The 21019-nt window shown below is 43.0% G+C and overlaps 1 protein-coding gene across 1 annotated transcript in view; it reads right to left on the bottom strand.

Annotated features, from left to right (window-relative positions):
• OTOG (otogelin) overlaps nucleotides 1-21019 on the bottom strand; it is a 595066-nt gene that overhangs the window by 133897 nt on the left and 440150 nt on the right. The window contains exons 37-38 of the mRNA XM_075326471.1: nucleotides 10898-11074; nucleotides 4411-4468 (exon numbers count right to left, since the gene is read on the bottom strand). Of these exons, the coding sequence (XP_075182586.1) occupies nucleotides 4411-4468; nucleotides 10898-11074 (235 nt within the window). The remainder of the gene's footprint in view (nucleotides 1-4410; nucleotides 4469-10897; nucleotides 11075-21019) is intronic.

Here is a 21019-nt window from a genome sequence, read left to right on the forward strand (position 1 = left end):
CCACTGAGCACAGGCACTTACCACAGAGGCCCATAGAGGAGGATTTACTGGTGGAATTGGACTCAATGATCATCAGCAATCATGTATGATCCACTGAGCACAGGCACTTACCACAGAGGCCCATAGAGGAGGATTTACTGGTGGAATTGGACTCAATGATCATCAGCAATCATGTATGATACACTGAGCACAGGCACTTACCACAGAGGCCCATAGAGGAGGATTTACTGGTGGAATTGGACTCAATGATCATCAGCAATCATGTATGATCCACTGAGCACAGGCACATACAACAGTGACCCATAGAGGAGGATTTACTGGTGGAATTGGACTCAAGGATCATCAGCAATCATGTATGATCCACTGAGCACAGACACTTACCACAGAGGCCCATAGAGGAGGATTTACTGGTGGAATTGGACTCAATGATCATCAGCAATCATGTATGATACACTGAGCACAGACACTTACCACAGTGACCCATAGAGGAGGATTTACTGGTGGAATTGGACTCAATGGTCATCAGCAATCATGTATGATCCACTGAGCACAGGCACTTACCACAGAGGCCCATAGAGGAGGATTTACTGGTGGAGCTGGACTCAAGGATCATCAGCAATCATGCATGATACACTGAGCACAGGCACTTACCACAGAGACCCATAGAGGAGGATTTACTGGTGGAATTGTATTCAAGGATCATCAGCAATCATGTATGATACACTGAGGACAGACACTTACCACAGTGACCCATAGAGGAGGATTTACTGGTGGAATTGGACTCAATGGTCATCAGCAATCATGTATGATCCACTGAGCACAGGCACTTACCACAGAGACCCATAGAGGAGGATTTACTGGTGGAATTGGACTCAATGATCATCAGCAATCATGTATGATACACTGAGCACAGGCACTTACCACAGAGACCCATAGAGGAGGATTTACTGGTGGAATTGGACTCAATGGTCATCAGCAATCATGTATGATCCACTGAGCACAGGCACTTACCATAGAGACCCATAGAGGAGGATTTACTGGTGGAATTAGACTCAATGATCATCAGCAATCATGTATGATACACTGAGCACAGACACTTACCACAGAGACCCATAGAGGAGGATTTACTGGTGGAATTGGACTCAATGATCATCAGCAATCATGTATGATACACTGAGCACAGACACTTACCACAGAGACCCATAGAGGAGGATTTACTGGTGGAATTGGACTCAATGATCATCAGCAATCATGTATGATCCACTGAGCACAGACACTTACCACAGAGACCCATAGAGGAGGATTTACTGGTGGAATTGGACTCAATGATCATCAGCAATCATGTATGATACACTGAGCACAGACACTTACCACAGAGACCCATAGAGGAGGATTTACTGGTGGAATTAGACTCAATGATCATCAGCAATCATGTATGATACACTGAGCACAGACACTTACCACAGAGACCCATAGAGGAGGATTTACTGGTGGAATTGGACTCAATGATCATCAGCAATCATGTATGATACACTGAGCACAGACACTTACCACAGAGACCCATAGAGGAGGATTTACTGGTGGAATTGGACTCAATGATCATCAGCAATCATGTATGATACACTGAGCACAGACACTTACCACAGAGACCCATAGAGGAGGATTTACTGGTGGAATTGGACTCAATGATCATCAGCAATCATGTATGATACACTGAGCACAGACACTTACCACAGAGACCCATAGAGGAGGATTTACTGGTGGAATTAGACTCAATGATCATCAGCAATCATGCATGATACACTGAGCACAGACACTTACCACAGAGACCCATAGAGAAGGATTTACTGGTGGAATTAGACTCAATGATCATCAGCAATCATGTATGATACACTGAGCACAGACACTTACCACAGAGATCCATAGAGGAGGATTTACTGGTGGAATTGGACTCAATGATCATCAGCAATCATGTATGATACACTGAGCACAGGCACTTACCACAGAGACCCATATAGGAGGATTTACTGGTGGAATTGGACTCAATGATCATCAGCAATCATGTATGATCCACTGACCACAGGCACTTACCACAGAGGCTCATAGAGGAGGATTTACTGGTGGAATTGGACTCAATGATCATCAGCAATCATGTATGATCCACTGAGCACAGGCACTTACCACAGAGGCCCATAGAGGAGGATTTACTGGTGGAATTGGACTCAATGATTATCAGCAATCATGTATGATACACTGAGCACAGGCACTTACCACAGAGGCCCATAGAGGAGGATTTACTGGTGGAATTGGACTCAATGATCATCAGCAATCATGTATGATCCACTGAGCACAGACACTTACCACAGAGACCCATAGAGGAGGATTTACTGGTGGAATTAGACTCAATGATCATCAGCAATCATGTATGATCCACTGAGCACAGGCACTTACCACAGAGACCCATAGAAGAGGATTTACTAGTGGAATTAGACTCAATGATCATCAGCAATCATGTATGATCCACTGAGCACAGGTACTTACCACAGAGACCCATATAGGAGGATTTACTGGTGGAATTGGACTCAATGATCATCAGCAATCATGTATGATCCACTGAGCACAGGCACTTACCACAGAGGCTCATAGAGGAGGATTTACTGGTGGAATTGGACTCAATGATCATCAGCAATCATGTATGATCCACTGAGCACAGGCACTTACCACAGAGGCCCATAGAGGAGGATTTACTGGTGGAATTGGACTCAATGATTATCAGCAATCATGTATGATACACTGAGCACAGGCACTTACCACAGAGGCCCATAGAGGAGGATTTACTGGTGGAATTGGACTCAATGATCATCAGCAATCATGTATGATCCACTGAGCACAGGCACATACAACAGTGACCCATAGAGGAGGATTTACTGGTGGAATTGGACTCAATGGTCATCAGCAATCATGTATGATCCACTGAGCACAGACACTTACCACAGAGACCCATAGAGGAGGATTTACTGGTGGAATTGGACTCAAGGATCATCAGCAATCATGTATGATCCACTGAGCACAGACACTTACCACAGAGACCCATAGAGAAGGATTTACTGGTGGAATTGGACTCAATGGTCATCAGCAATCATGTATGATCCACTGAGCACAGGCACTTACCATAGAGACCCATAGAGGAGGATTTACTGGTGGAATTGGACTCAATGATCATCAGCAATCATGTATGATACACTGACACTTACCACAGAGACCCATAGAGGAGGATTTACTGGTGGAATTAGACTCAAGGATCGTCAGCAATCATGTATGATATACTGAGCACAGACACTTACCACAGAGACCCATAGAGGAGGATTTACTGGTGGAATTGGACTCAATGGTCATCAGCAATCATGTATGATCCACTGAGCACAGGCACTTATCATAGAGACCCATAGAGGAGGATTTACTGGTGGAATTGGACTCAATGATCATCAGCAATCATGTATGATACACTGACACTTACCACAGAGACCCATAGAGGAGGATTTACTGGTGGAATTAGACTCAAGGATCGTCAGCAATCATGTATGATATACTGAGCACAGACACTTACCACAGAGACCCATAGAGGAGGATTTACTGGTGGAATTAGACTCAAGGATCATCAGCAATCATGTATGATCCACTGAGCACAGACACTTACCACAGATACCCATAGAGGAGGATTTACTGGTGGAATTAGACTCAATGATCATCAGCAATCATGTATGATACACTGACACTTACCACAGAGACCCATAGAGGAGGATTTACTGGTGGAATTGGACTCAAGGATCATCAGCAATCATGTATGATACACTGAGCACAGACACTTACCACAGAGACCCATAGAGGAGGATTTACTGGTGGAATTAGACTCAAGGATCATCAGCAATCATGCATGATACACTGAGCACAGACACTTACCACAGAGACCCATAGAGGAGGATTTACTGGTGGAATTAGACTCAATGATCATCAGCAATCATGTATGATACACTGAGCACAGGCACTTACCACAGAGACCCATAGAGGAGGATTTACTGGTGGAATTAGACTCAATGATCATCAGCAATCATGTATGATACACTGAGCACAGGCACTTACCACAGAGACCCATAGAGGAGGATTTACTGGTGGAATTGGACTCAATGATCATCAGCAATCATGTATGATCCACTGAGCACAGGCACTTACCACAGAGACCCATAGAGGAGGATTTACTGGTGGAATTAGACTCAAGGATCATCAGCAATCATGTATGATCCACTGAGCACAGACACTTACCACAGAGGCCCATAGAGGAGGATTTACTGGTGGAATTAGACTCAAGGATCATCAGCAATCATGTATGATACACTGAGCACAGGCACTTACCACAGAGACCCATAGAGGAGGATTTACTGGTGGAGTTGGACTCAAGGATCATCAGCAATCATGTATGATACACTGAGCACAGACACTTACCACAGAGACCCATAGAGGAGGATTTACTGGTGGAATTGGACTCAATGATCATCAGCAATCATGTATGATCCACTGAGCACAGACACTTACCACAGAGACCCATAGAGGAGGATTTACTGGTGGAATTAGACTCAATGATCATCAGCAATCATGTATGATACACTGAGCACAGGCACTTACCACAGTGACCCATAGAGGAGGATTTACTGGTGGAATTAGACTCAAGGATCATCAGCAATCATGTATGATACACTGAGCACAGACACTTACCACAGAGACCCATAGCGGAGGATTTACTGGTGGAATAGGACTCAATGATCATCAGCAATCATGTATGATACACTGAGCACAGACACTTACCACAGAGACCCATAGAGGAGGATTTACTGGTGGAATTAGACTCAATGATCATCAGCAATCATGTATGATCCACTGAGCACAAGCACTTACCACAGAGGCCCATAGAGAAGGATTTACTGGTGGAATTGGACTCAATGATCATCAGCAATCATGTATGATCCACTGAGCACAGGCACTTACCACAGAGACCCATAGAGGAGGATTTACTGGTGGAATTGGACTCAATGATCATCAGCAATCATGCATGATACACTGAGCACAGACACTTACCACAGAGACCCATAGAGGAGGATTTACTGGTGGAATTGGACTCAATGATCATCAGCAATCATGTATGATACACTGAGCACAGACACTTACCACAGAGACCCATAGAGGAGGATTTACTGGTGGAATTGGACTCAATGATCATCAGCAATCATGCATAATACACTGAGCACAGACACTTACCACAGAGACCCATAGAGGAGGATTTACTGGTGGAATTAGACTCAATGGTCATCAGCAATCATGCATAATACACTGAGCACAGACACTTACCACAGAGACCCATAGAGGAGGATTTACTGGTGGAATTAGACTCAATGGTCATCAGCAATCATGCATAATACACTGAGCACAGACACTTACCACAGAGACCCATAGAGGAGGATTTACTGGTGGAATTGGACTCAATGATCATCAGCAATCATGTATGATACACTGAGCACAGACACTTACCACAGAGACCCATAGAGGAGGATTTACTGGTGGAATTGGACTCAATGATCATCAGCAATCATGTATGATACACTGAGCACAGACACTTACCACAGAGACCCATAGAGGAGGATTTACTGGTGGAATTAGACTCAATGGTCATCAGCAATCATGCATAATACACTGAGCACAGACACTTACCACAGAGACCCATAGAGGAGGATTTACTGGTGGAATTAGACTCAATGATCATCAGCAATCATGTATGATCCACTGAACACAGACACTTACCACAGAGACCCATAGAGGAGGATTTACTGGTGGAATTGGACTCAATGATCATCAGCAATCATGTATGATACACTGAGCACAGGCACTTACCACAGAGACCCATAGAGGAGGATTTACTGGTGGAATTAGACTCAATGGTCATCAGCAATCATGCATAATACACTGAGCACAGACACTTACCACAGAGACCCATAGAGAAGGATTTACTGGTGGAATTAGACTCAATGATCATCAGCAATCATGTATGATCCACTGAACACAGGCACTTACCACAGAGACCCATAGAGGAGGATTTACTGGTGGAATTGGACTCAATGATCATCAGCAATCATGTATGATACACTGAGCACAGACACTTACCACAGAGACCCATAGAGGAGGATTTACTGGTGGAATTGGACTCAATGATCATCAGCAATCATGTATGATACACTGAGCACAGACACTTACCACAGAGACCCATAGAGGAGGATTTACTGGTGGAATTAGACTCAATGGTCATCAGCAATCATGCATAATACACTGAGCACAGACACTTACCACAGAGACCCATAGAGAAGGATTTACTGGTGGAATTAGACTCAATGATCATCAGCAATCATGTATGATCCACTGAACACAGGCACTTACCACAGAGACCCATAGAGGAGGATTTACTGGTGGAATTGGACTCAATGATCATCAGCAATCATGTATGATACACTGAGCACAGACACTTACCACAGAGACCCATAGAGGAGGATTTACTGGTGGAATTAGACTCAATGATCATCAGCAATCATGTATGATCCACTGAACACAGGCACTTACCACAGAGACCCATAGAGGAGGATTTACTGGTGGAATTGGACTCAATGATCATCAGCAATCATGTATGATACACTGAGCACAGACACTTACCACAGAGACCCATAGAGGAGGATTTACTGGTGGAATTGGACTCAATGATCATCAGCAATCATGTATGATACACTGAGCACAGACACTTACCACAGAGACCCATAGAGGAGGATTTACTGGTGGAATTAGACTCAATGGTCATCAGCAATCATGTATGATACACTGAGCACAGGCACTTACCACAGAGACCCATAGAGGAGGATTTACTGGTGGAATTAGACTCAATGGTCATCAGCAATCATGTATGATACACTGAGCACAGGCACTTACCACAGAGGCCCATAGAGGAGGATTTACTGGTGGAATTGGACTCAATGATCATCAGCAATCATGTATGATACACTGAGCACAGGCACTTACCACAGAGGCCCATAGAGGAGGATTTACTGGTGGAATTGGACTCAATGGTCATCAGCAATCATGTATGATACACTGAGCACAGACACTTACCACAGAGACCCATAGAGGAGGATTTACTGGTGGAATTAGACTCAATGGTCATCAGCAATCATGCATAATACACTGAGCACAGACACTTACCACAGTGACCCATAGAGGAGGATTTACTGGTGGAATTGGACTCAATGATCATCAGCAATCATGTATGATACACTGAGCACAGGCACTTACCACAGAGACCCATAGAGGAGGATTTACTGGTGGAATTAGACTCAATGATCATCAGCAATCATGTATGATCCACTGAACACAGACACTTACCACAGAGACCCATAGAGGAGGATTTACTGGTGGAATTGGACTCAATGATCATCAGCAATCATGTATGATACACTGAGCACAGGCACTTACCACAGAGACCCATAGAGGAGGATTTACTGGTGGAATTAGACTCAATGGTCATCAGCAATCATGCATAATACACTGAGCACAGACACTTACCACAGAGACCCATAGAGAAGGATTTACTGGTGGAATTAGACTCAATGATCATCAGCAATCATGTATGATCCACTGAACACAGGCACTTACCACAGAGACCCATAGAGGAGGATTTACTGGTGGAATTGGACTCAATGATCATCAGCAATCATGTATGATACACTGAGCACAGACACTTACCACAGAGACCCATAGAGGAGGATTTACTGGTGGAATTGGACTCAATGATCATCAGCAATCATGTATGATACACTGAGCACAGACACTTACCACAGAGACCCATAGAGGAGGATTTACTGGTGGAATTAGACTCAATGGTCATCAGCAATCATGCATAATACACTGAGCACAGACACTTACCACAGAGACCCATAGAGAAGGATTTACTGGTGGAATTAGACTCAATGATCATCAGCAATCATGTATGATCCACTGAACACAGGCACTTACCACAGAGACCCATAGAGGAGGATTTACTGGTGGAATTGGACTCAATGATCATCAGCAATCATGTATGATACACTGAGCACAGACACTTACCACAGAGACCCATAGAGGAGGATTTACTGGTGGAATTGGACTCAATGATCATCAGCAATCATGTATGATACACTGAGCACAGACACTTACCACAGAGACCCATAGAGGAGGATTTACTGGTGGAATTAGACTCAATGGTCATCAGCAATCATGTATGATACACTGAGCACAGGCACTTACCACAGAGACCCATAGAGGAGGATTTACTGGTGGAATTAGACTCAATGGTCATCAGCAATCATGTATGATACACTGAGCACAGGCACTTACCACAGAGGCCCATAGAGGAGGATTTACTGGTGGAATTGGACTCAATGATCATCAGCAATCATGTATGATACACTGAGCACAGGCACTTACCACAGAGGCCCATAGAGGAGGATTTACTGGTGGAATTGGACTCAATGGTCATCAGCAATCATGTATGATACACTGAGCACAGACACTTACCACAGAGACCCATAGAGGAGGATTTACTGGTGGAATTAGACTCAATGGTCATCAGCAATCATGCATAATACACTGAGCACAGACACTTACCACAGTGACCCATAGAGGAGGATTTACTGGTGGAATTGGACTCAATGATCATCAGCAATCATGTATGATACACTGAGCACAGGCACTTACCACAGAGACCCATAGAGGAGGATTTACTGGTGGAATTGGACTCAATGGTCATCAGCAATCATGTATGATCCACTGAACACAGGCACTTACCACAGAGACCCATAGAGGAGGATTTACTGGTGGAATAGGACTCAATGATCATCAGCAATCATGTATGATACACTGAGCACAGACACTTACCACAGAGACCCATAGAGGAGGATTTACTGGTGGAATTGGACTCAATGATCATCAGCAATCATGTATGATACACTGAGCACAGACACTTACCACAGAGACCCATAGAGGAGGATTTACTGGTGGAATTAGACTCAATGGTCATCAGCAATCATGCATAATACACTGAGCACAGACACTTACCACAGAGACCCATAGAGAAGGATTTACTGGTGGAATTAGACTCAATGATCATCAGCAATCATGTATGATCCACTGAACACAGGCACTTACCACAGAGACCCATAGAGGAGGATTTACTGGTGGAATTGGACTCAATGATCATCAGCAATCATGTATGATACACTGAGCACAGACACTTACCACAGAGACCCATAGAGGAGGATTTACTGGTGGAATTGGACTCAATGATCATCAGCAATCATGTATGATACACTGAGCACAGGCACTTACCACAGAGACCCATAGAGGAGGATTTACTGGTGGAGCTGGACTCAAGGATCATCAGCAATCATGTATGATCCACTGAGCACAGGCACTTACCACAGAGACCCATAGAGGAGGATTTACTGGTGGAATTGGATTCAATGATCATCAGCAATCATGTATGATCCACTCAACACAGACACTTACCACAGAGACCCATAGAGGAGGATTTACTGGTGGAATTAGACTCAATGGTCATCAGCAATCATGTATGATACACTGAGCACAGGCACTTACCACAGAGACCCATAGAGGAGGATTTACTGGTGGAATTAGACTCAATGGTCATCAGCAATCATGTATGATACACTGAGCACAGACACTTACCACAGAGACCCATAGAGGAGGATTTACTGGTGGAATTAGACTCAATGGTCATCAGCAATCATGTATGATACACTGAGCACAGGCACTTACCACAGAGACCCATAGAGGAGGATTTACTGGTGGAATTGGACTCAATGGTCATCAGCAATCATGCATGATACACTGAGCACAGACACTTACCACAGAGGCCCATAGAGGAGGATTTACTGGTGGAATTGGACTCAATGGTCATCAGCAATCATGTATGATACACTGAGCACAGACACTTACCACAGAGACCCATAGAGGAGGATTTACTGGTGGAATTAGACTCAATGGTCATCAGCAATCATGCATGATACACTGAGCACAGACACTTACCACAGAGGCCCATAGAGGAGGATTTACTGGTGGAATTGGACTCAATGGTCATCAGCAATCATGTATGATACACTGAGCACAGACACTTACCACAGAGGCCCATAGAGGAGGATTTACTGGTGGAATTAGACTCAATGGTCATCAGCAATCATGTATGATCCACTGAACACAGACACTTACCACAGAGACCCATAGAGGAGGATTTACTGGTGGAATTAGACTCAATGGTCATCAGCAATCATGTATGATACACTGAGCACAGGCACTTACCACAGAGACCCATAGAGGAGGATTTACTGGTGGAATTGGACTCAATGGTCATCAGCAATCATGCATGATACACTGAGCACAGACACTTACCACAGAGAACCATAGAGGAGGATTTACTGGTGGAATAGGACTCAATGATCATCAGCAATCATGTATGATACACTGAGCACAGACACTTACCACAGAGACCCATAGAGGAGGATTTACTGGTGGAATTAGACTCAATGGTCATCAGCAATCATGTATGATCCACTGAGCACAGACACTTACCACAGAGACCCATAGAGGAGGATTTACTGGTGGAATTGGACTCAATGGTCATCAGCAATCATGCATGATACACTGAGCACAGACACTTACCACAGAGGCCCATAGAGGAGGATTTACTGGTGGAATTGGACTCAATGGTCATCAGCAATCATGTATGATACACTGAGCACAGACACTTACCACAGAGACCCATAGAGGAGGATTTACTGGTGGAGTTGGACTCAAGGATCATCAGACCAGTGCTGTGGAACCACTTAATCTGGATATCGGACGGCGTGTCGATCAGGTACATATTCCCTGTATCCACGATCCTGTATCCGTATTTTCTGACCATTGGCCAGGCATTCCTCGAGTTCACAGCCACCTGTAATACAGAAGATTTGGTCACTGAGAGAATATACTCCAATTTATCTATGTGGATTTATCTTATCCAAGGACTCTTGTTTTAAGATGATCAAATAGTTAACACTAGTGATGCGCGAGTGAGCGTCGGGGTGCTCGGGCACACTCATTATTAGATCAAGTATCGCGGGTGCTCGAGCCCCATGCTCCAGTCCCCGCCCCGCATGTTTTGCAGCTTTATCGCAGCCAATCAACATGCAGGGATTGCCTGGCATACACGGTAATGCCGTAGCCGTTTTGACTACTGGAATCACTGTGAATGATCGTCATCAGCTTCTATATCAGAGCCGGTGACGCAATGCTCGGTACAGTGCAGGCCAGGGAGAGCTGATCTAGAAGGCAGCACTTAGACTAGGGCAGGCATTTAGGCAGGGTTTATTGCACAATGGTCCTTCCATACTTCTGCTGAAAGCTAACACCAAAAAACCCTTTTCAGGGCTAATTACTGTGAGAGCACAGAGTCCACTGCGTTATTCTAGTATCTCGTCTTATAACTGATGTCATAGGGCTCAGCTAACCCTGATGGGGGCCGAGTCACATTGCAATACACACCCTGCGGCTCCTATGGGTGCAGAGTTCAGAGGAATCTGCTGCTCTGTTCTGAGATACTCTATAAACTGCTCACGTGATATCCAGACGTCTTCAGTACAAGACACCGGGCTGAGCGCTGCATTCATTCCCAAGCACTCACAAAACAAAGCTTACTCATCTGGAGTTCCAATAACAAAGGAGTGTATTTCACTCACAAAGATGGCGCCGGAACAGAGACCCAGGCACACGTTATACCACCCTCCGCAGGCTCTGGTCCGGCCTCTCCTGGCCTGATTATTACACTGTTTGTAGAATCTACCTGGATTTTATATATCTATTAGTTATAGGCATAGCTATACACTGCTGCCATCTAGTGGAGGAGCATAGTCATTACTTTCCTGTCAGATTATTTATAGGCATAGCTATACACTGCTGCCATCTAGTGGAGGAGCATAGTCATTACTTTCTTGTCAGATTATTTATAGGCGTATCTATACACTGCTGCCATCTAGTGGAGGAGCATAGCCATTACTTTCCTGTCATTCTATTTATAGGCATAGCTATACACTGCTGCCATCTAGTGGAGGAGCATAGTCATTACTTTCCTGTCATTCTATTTATAGGCATAGCTATACACTGCTGCCATCTAGTGGAGGAGCATAGTCATTACTTTCCTGTCATTCTATTTATAGGCATAGCTATACACTGCTGCCATCTAGTGGAGGAGCATAGCCATTACTTTCCTGTCATTCTATTTATAGGCATAGCTATACACTGCTGCCATCTAGTGGAGGAGCATAGCCATTACTTTCCTGTCATTCTATTTATAGGCATAGCTATACACTGCTGCCATCTAGTGGAGGAGCATAGCCATTACTTTCCTGTCATTCTATTTATAGGCATAGCTATACACTGCTGCCATCTAGTGGAGGAGCATAGCCATTACTTTCCTGTCATTCTATTTATAGGCATAGCTATACACTGCTGCCATCTAGTGGAGGAGCATAGCCATTACTTTCCTGTCATTCTATTTATAGGCATAGCTATACACTGCTGCCATCTAGTGGAGGAGCATAGCCATTACTTTCCTGTCATTCTATTTATAGGCATAGCTATACACTGCTGCCATCTAGTGGAGGAGGATAGTCATTACTTTCCTGTCATTCTATTTATAGGCATAGCTATACACTGCTGCCATCTAGTGGAGGAGCATAGTCATTACTTTCTTGTCAGATTATTTATAAGCGTATCTATACACTGCTGCCATCTAGTGGAGGAGCATAGTCATTACTTTCCTGTCATTCTATTTATAGGCATAGCTATACACTGCTGCCATCTAGTGGAGGAGCATAGTCATTACTTTCCTGTCATTCTATTTATAGGCGTATCTATACACTGCTGCCATCTAGTGGAGGAGCATAGTCATTACTTTCCTGTCATTCTATTTATAGGCATAGCTATACACTGCTGCCATCTAGTGGAGGAGCATAGTCATTACTTTCCTGTCATTCTATTTATAGGCATAGCTATACACTGCTGCCATCTAGTGGAGGAGCATAGTCATTACTTTCCTGTCATTCTATTTATAGGCGTATCTATACACTGCTGCCATCTAGTGGAGGAGCATAGTCATTACTTTCCTGTCATTCTATTTATAGGCATAGCTATACACTGCTGCCATCTAGTGGAGGAGTATAGTCATTACTTTCCTGACAGATTATTTATAGGCATAGCTATACACTGCTGCCATCTAGTGGAGGAGCATAGTCATTACTTTCCTGTCAGATTATTTATAGGCATAGCTATACACTGCTGCCATCTAGTGGAGGAGCATAGCCATTACTTTCCTGACAGATTAGTTATAGGCATAGCTATACACTGCTGCCATCTAGTGGAGGAGGATAGTCATTACTTTCCTGTCAGATTATTTATAGGCATAGCTATACACTGCTGCCATCTAGTGGAGGAGCATAGTCATTACTTTCCTGTCAGATTATTTATAGGCATAGCTATACACTGCTGCCATCTAGTGGAGGAGCATAGCCATTACTTTCCTGACAGATTAGTTATAGGCATAGCTATACACTGCTGCCATCTAGTGGAGGAGCATAGCCATTACTTTCCTGTCAGATTATTTATAGGCATAGCTATACACTGCTGCCATCTAGTGGAGGAGCATAGTCATTACTTTCTTGTCAGATTATTTATAGGCATAGCTATACACTGCTGCCATCTAGTGGAGGAGTATAGTCATTACTTTCCTGACAGATTATTTATAAGCATAGCTATACACTGCTGCCATCTAGTGGAGGAGCATAGCCATTACTTTCCTGTCAGATTATTTATAGGCATAGCTATACACTGCTGCCATCTAGTGGAGGAGCATAGCCATTACTTTCTTGTCATTCTATTTATAGGCATAGCTATACACTGCTGCCATCTAGTGGAGGAGCATAGTCATTACTTTCCTGTCATTCTATTTATAGGCGTATCTATACACTGCTGCCATCTAGTGGAGGAGCATAGTCATTACTTTCCTGTCATTCTATTTATAGGCATAGCTATACACTGCTGCCATCTAGTGGAGGAGCATAGCCATTACTTTCCTGTCAGATTATTTATAGGCATAGCTATACACTGCTGCCATCTAGTGGAGGAGCATAGTCATTACTTTCCTGTCATTCTATTTATAGGCATAGCTATACACTGCTGCCACCTAGTGGAGGAGCATAGTCATTACTTTCCTGTCATTCTATTTATAGGCATAGCTATACACTGCTGCCATCTAGTGGAGGAGCATAGCCATTACTTTCCTGTCATTCTATTTATAGGCATAGCTATACACTGCTGCCACCTAGTGGAGGAGCATAGCCATTACTTTCCTGTCATTCTATTTATAGGCATAGCTATACACTGCTGCCATCTAGTGGAGGAGCATAGCCATTACTTTCCTGTCATTCTATTTATAGGCATAGCTATACACTGCTGCCATCTAGTGGAGGAGCATAGCCATTACTTTCCTGTCATTCTATTTATAGGCATAGCTATACACTGCTGCCATCTAGTGGAGGAGGATAGTCATTACTTTCCTGTCATTCTATTTATAGGCATAGCTATATACTGCTGCCATCTAGTGGAGGAGCATAGTCATTACTTTCCTGTCATTCTATTTATAGGCATAGCTATACACTGCTGCCATCTAGTGGAGGAGGATAGTCATTACTTTCCTGTCATTCTATTTATAGGCATAGCTATACACTGCTGCCATCTAGTGGAGGAGCATAGCCATTACTTTCCTGTCATTCTATTTATAGGCATAGCTATACACTGCTGCCATCTAGTGGAGGAGGATAGTCATTACTTTCCTGTCATTCTATTTATAGGCATAGCTATATACTGCTGCCATCTAGTGGAGGAGGATAGTCATTACTTTCCTGTCAGATTATTTATAGGCATAGCTATACACTGCTGCCATCTAGTGGAGGAGCATAGTCATTACTTTCCTGTCATTCTATTTATAGGCATAGCTATACACTGCTGCCATCTAGTGGAGGAGCATAGCCATTACTTTCCTGTCAGATTATTTATAGGCATAGCTATACACTGCTGCCATCTAGTGGAGGAGCATAGCCATTACTTTCCTGTCAGATTATTTATAGGCATAGCTATACACTGCTGCCATCTAGTGGAGGAGGATAGTCATTACTTTCCTGTCATATTATTTATAGGCATAGCTATACACTGCTGCCATCTAGTGGAGGAGCATAGCCATTACTTTCCTGTCATTCTATTTATAGGCATAGCTATACACTGCTGCCATCTAGTGGAGGAGCATAGCCATTACTTTCCTGTCAGATTATTTATAGGCATAGCTATACACTGCTGCCATCTAGTGGAGGAGCATAGCCATTACTTTCCTGTCAGATTATTTATAGGCATAGCTATACACTGCTGCCATCTAGTGGAGGAGGATAGTCATTACTTTCCTGTCATATTATTTATAGGCATAGCTATACACTGCTGCCATCTAGTGGAGGAGCATAGCCATTACTTTCCTGTCAGATTATTTATAGGCATAGCTATACACTGCTGCCATCTAGTGGAGGAGCATAGCCATTACTTTCCTGTCAGATTATTTATAGGCATAGCTATACACTGCTGCCATCTAGTGGAGGAGCATAGCCATTACTTTCCTGTCAGATTATTTATAGGCATAGCTATACACTGCTGCCATCTAGTGGAGGATAGTCATTACTTTCCTGTCATATTATTTATAGGCATAGCTATACACTGCTGCCATCTAGTGGAGGAGCATAGCCATTACTTTCCTGTCAGATTATTTATAGGCATAGCTATACACTGCTGCCATCTAGTGGAGGAGCATAGTCATTACTTTCCTGTCAGATTATTTATAGGCATAGCTATACACTGCTGCCATCTAGTGGAGGAGCATAGTCATTACTTTCCTGTCATTCTATTTATAGGCATAGCTATACACTGCTGCCATCTAGTGGAGGAGCATAGCCATTACTTTCCTGTCAGATTATTTATAGGCATAGCTATACACTGCTGCCATCTAGTGGAGGAGCATAGCCATTACTTTCCTGTCATTCTATTTATAGGCATAGCTATACACTGCTGCCATCTAGTGGAGGAGCATAGCCATTACTTTCCTGTCATTCTATTTATAGGCATAGCTATACACTGCTGCCATCTAGTGGAGGAGCATAGTCATTACTTTCCTGTCAGATTATTTATAGGCATAGCTATACACTGCTGCCATCTAGTGGAGGAGCATAGCCATTACTTTCCTGTCAGATTATTTATAGGCATAGCTATACACTGCTGCCATCTAGTGGAGGAGCATAGCCATTACTTTCCTGTCAGATTATTTATAGGCATAGCTATACACTGCTGCCATCTAGTGGAGGAGCATAGTCATTACTTTCCTGTCAGATTATTTATAGGCATAACTATACAGTGCTGCCATCTAGTGGAGGAGCATAGCCATTACTTTCCTGTCAGATTATTTATAGGCATAGCTATACACTGCTGCCATCTAGTGGAGGAGCATAGTCATTACTTTCCTGTCAGATTATTTATAGGCATAGCTATACACTGCTGCCATCTAGTGGAGGAGCATAGTCATTACTTTCCTGTCAGATTATTTATAGGCATAGCTATACACTGCTGCCATCTAGTGGAGGAGCATAGTCATTACTTTCCTGTCAGATTATTTATAGGCATAGCTATACACTGCTGCCATCTAGTGGAGGAGCATAGTCATTACTTTCCTGTCAGATTATTTATAGGCATAGCTATACAGTGCTGCCATCTAGTGGAGGAGCATAGCCATTACTTTCCTGTCAGATTATTTATAGGCATAGCTATACACTGCTGCCATCTAGTGGAGGAGCATAGTCATTACTTTCCTGTCAGATTATTTATAGGCATAGCTATACACTGCTGCCATCTAGTGGAGGAGCATAGTCATTACTTTCCTGTCAGATTATTTATAGGCATAGCTATACAGTGCTGCCATCTAGTGGAGGAGCATAGCCATTACTTTCCTGTCATTCTATTTATAAGCATAGCTATACACTGCTGCCATCTAGTGGAGGAGGATAGTCATTACTTTCCTGTCATATTATTTATAGGCATAGCTATACACTGCTGCCATCTAGTGGAGGAGCATAGTCATAACTTTCCTGTCAGATTATTTATAGGCATAGCTACACACTGCTGCCATCTAGTGGAGGAGCATAGCCATTACTTTCCTGTCAGATTATTTATAGGCATAGCTATACACTGCTGCCATCTAGTGGAGGAGCATAGCCATTACTTTCCTGTCAGATTATTTACAGGCATAGCTATACACTGCTGCCATCTAGTGGAGGAGCATAGTCATTACTTTCCTGTCAGATTATTTATAGGCATAGCTATACAGTGCTGCCATCTAGTGGAGGAGCATAGCCATTACTTTCCTGTCATTCTATTTATAAGCATAGCTATACACTGCTGCCATCTAGTGGAGGAGGATAGTCATTACTTTCCTGTCAGATTATTTATAGGCATAGCTATACACTGCTACCATCTAGTGGAGGAGCATAGCCATTACTTTCCTGTCAGATTATTTATAGGCGTATCTATACACTGCTGCCATCTAGTGGAGGAGCATAGTCATTACTTTCCTGTCATTCTATTTATAGGCATAGCTATACACTGCTGCCATCTAGTGGAGGAGCATAGCCATTACTTTCCTGTCAGATTATTTATAGGCATAGCTATACACTGCTGCCATCTAGTGGAGGAGCATAGCCATTACTTTCCTGTCATTCTATTTATAGGCATAGCTATACACTGCTGCCATCTAGTGGAGGAGCATAGCCATTACTTTCCTGTCATTCTATTTATAGGCATAGCTATACACTGCTGCCATCTAGTGGAGGAGCATAGTCATTACTTTCCCGTCATTCTATTTATAGGCATAGCTATACACTGCTGCCATCTAGTGGAGGAGGATAGCCATTACTTTCCTGTCATTCTATTTATAGGCATAGCTATACACTGCTGCCATCTAGTGGAGGAGGATAGCCATTACTTTCCTGTCATTCTATTTATAGGCATAGCTATACACTGCTGCCATCTAGTGGAGGAGCATAGCCATTACTTTCCTGTCAGATTATTTATAGGCATAGCTATACACTGCTGCCATCTAGTGGAGGAGCATAGTCATTACTTTCCTGTCAGATTATTTATAGGCATAGCTATACACTGCTGCCATCTAGTGGAGGAGCATAGCCATTACTTTCCTGTCATTCTATTTATAGGCATAGCTATACACTGCTGCCATCTAGTGGAGGAGGATAGCCATTACTTTCCTGTCATTCTATTTATAGACATAGCTATACACTGCTGCCATCTAGTGGAGGAGCATAGCCATTACTTTCCTGTCAGATTATTTATAGGCATAGCTATACACTGCTGCCATCTAGTGGAGGAGCATAGCCATTACTTTCCTGTCATTCTATTTATAGGCATAGCTATACACTGCTGCCATCTAGTGGAGGAGCATAGTCATTACTTTCCTGTCAGATTATTTATAGGCATAGCTATACACTGCTGCCATCTAGTGGAGGAGCATAGCCATTACTTTCCTGTCATTCTATTTATAGGCATAGCTATACACTGCTGCCATCTAGTGGAGGAGCATAGCCATTACTTTCCTGTCAGATTATTTATAGGCATAGCTATACACTGCTGCCATCTAGTGGAGGAGCATAGTCATTACTTTCCTGTCAGGTTATTTATAGGCATAGCTATACACTGCTGCCATCTAGTGGAGGAGCATAGTCATTACTTTCCTGTCATTCTATTTATAGGCGTATCTATACACTGCTGCCATCTAGTGGAGGAGCATAGCCATTACTTTCCTGTCATTCTATTAATAGGCATAGCTATACACTGCTGCCATCTAGTGGAGGAGCATAGTCATTACTTTCCTGTCAGATTATTTATAGGCATAGCTATACACTGCTGCCATCTAGTGGAGGAGCATAGCCATTACTTTCCTGTCATTCTATTTATAGGCATAGCTATACACTGCTGCCATCTAGTGGAGGAGCATAGCCATTACTTTCCTGTCAGATTATTTATAGGCATAGCTATACACTGCTGCCATCTAGTGGAGGAGCATAGTCATTACTTTCCTGTCAGGTTATTTATAGGCATAGCTATACACTGCTGCCATCTAGTGGAGGAGCATAGTCATTACTTTCCTGTCATTCTATTTATAGGCATAGCTATACACTGCTGCCATCTAGTGGAGGAGCATAGCCATTACTTTCCTGTCAGATTATTTATAGGCATAGCTATACACTGCTGCCATCTAGTGGAGGAGCATAGTCATTACTTTCCTGTCATTCTATTTATAGGCATAGCTATACACTGCTGCCATCTAGTGGAGGAGCATAGTCATTACTTTCCTGTCATTCTATTTATAGGCGTATCTATACACTGCTGCCATCTAGTGGAGGAGCATAGTCATTACTTTCCTGTCATTCTATTTATAGGCATAGCTATACACTGCTGCCATCTAGTGGAGGAGGATAGTCATTACTTTCCTCTCATTCTATTTATAGGCATAGCTATACACTGCTGCCATCTAGTGGAGGAGCATAGTCATTACTTTCCTGTCAGATTATTTATAGGCATAGCTATACACTGCTGCCATCTAGTGGAGGAGCATAGTCATTACTTTCCCGTCATTCTATTTATAGGCATAGCTATACACTGCTGCCATCTAGTGGAGGAGCATAGCCATTACTTTCCTGTCAGATTATTTATAGGCATAGCTATACACTGCTGCCATCTAGTGGAGGAGCATAGCCATTACTTTCCTGTCAGATTATTTATAGGCATAGCTATACACTGCTGCCATCTAGTGGAGGAGCATAGTCATTACTTTCCTGTCATTCTATTTATAAGCATAGCTATACACTGCTGCCATCTAGTGGAGGAGCATAGTCATTACTTTCCTGTCAGATTATTTATAGGCATAGCTATACACTGCTGCCATCTAGAGGAGGACCATAGCCATTACTTTCCTGTCATTCTATTTATAGGCATAGCTATACACTGCTGCCATCTAGTGGAGGAGCATAGTCATTACTTTCCTGTCATTCTATTTATAGGCATAGCTATACACTGCTTCCATCTAGTGGAGGAGCATAGTCATTACTTTCCTGTCATTCTATTTATAGGCATAGCTATACACTGCTGCCATCTAGTGGAGGAGGATAGTCATTACTTTCCTGTCAGATTATTTATAGGCATAGCTATACACTGCTGCCATCTAGTGGAGGAGGATAGTCATTACTTTCCTGTCATTCTATTTATAGGCATAGCTATACACTGCTTCCATCTAGTGGAGGAGCATAGTCATTACTTTCCTGTCATTCTATTTATAGGCATAGCTATACACTGCTGCCATCTAGTGGAGGAGGATAGTCATTACTTTCCTGTCAGATTATTTATAGGCATAGCTATATACTGCTGCCATCTAGTGGAGGAGCATAGTCATTACTTTCCTGTCATTCTATTTATAGGCATAGCTATATACTGCTGCCATCTAGTGGAGGAGCATAGTCATTACTTTCCTGTCAGATTATTTATAGGCATAGCTATACACTGCTGCCATCTAGTGGAGGAGCATAGCCATTACTTTCCTGTCATTCTATTTATAGGCATAGCTATACACTGCTGCCATCTAGTGGAGGAGGATAGTCATTACTTTCCTGTCAGATTATTTATAGGCATAGCTATACACTGCTGCCATCTAGTGGAGGAGCATAGCCATTACTTTCCTGTCATTCTA

The sequence above is a fragment of the Anomaloglossus baeobatrachus genome, chromosome 10 (genome assembly GCF_048569485.1).
Source record: "Anomaloglossus baeobatrachus isolate aAnoBae1 chromosome 10, aAnoBae1.hap1, whole genome shotgun sequence".
Taxonomy (NCBI): domain Eukaryota; kingdom Metazoa; phylum Chordata; class Amphibia; order Anura; family Aromobatidae; genus Anomaloglossus; species Anomaloglossus baeobatrachus.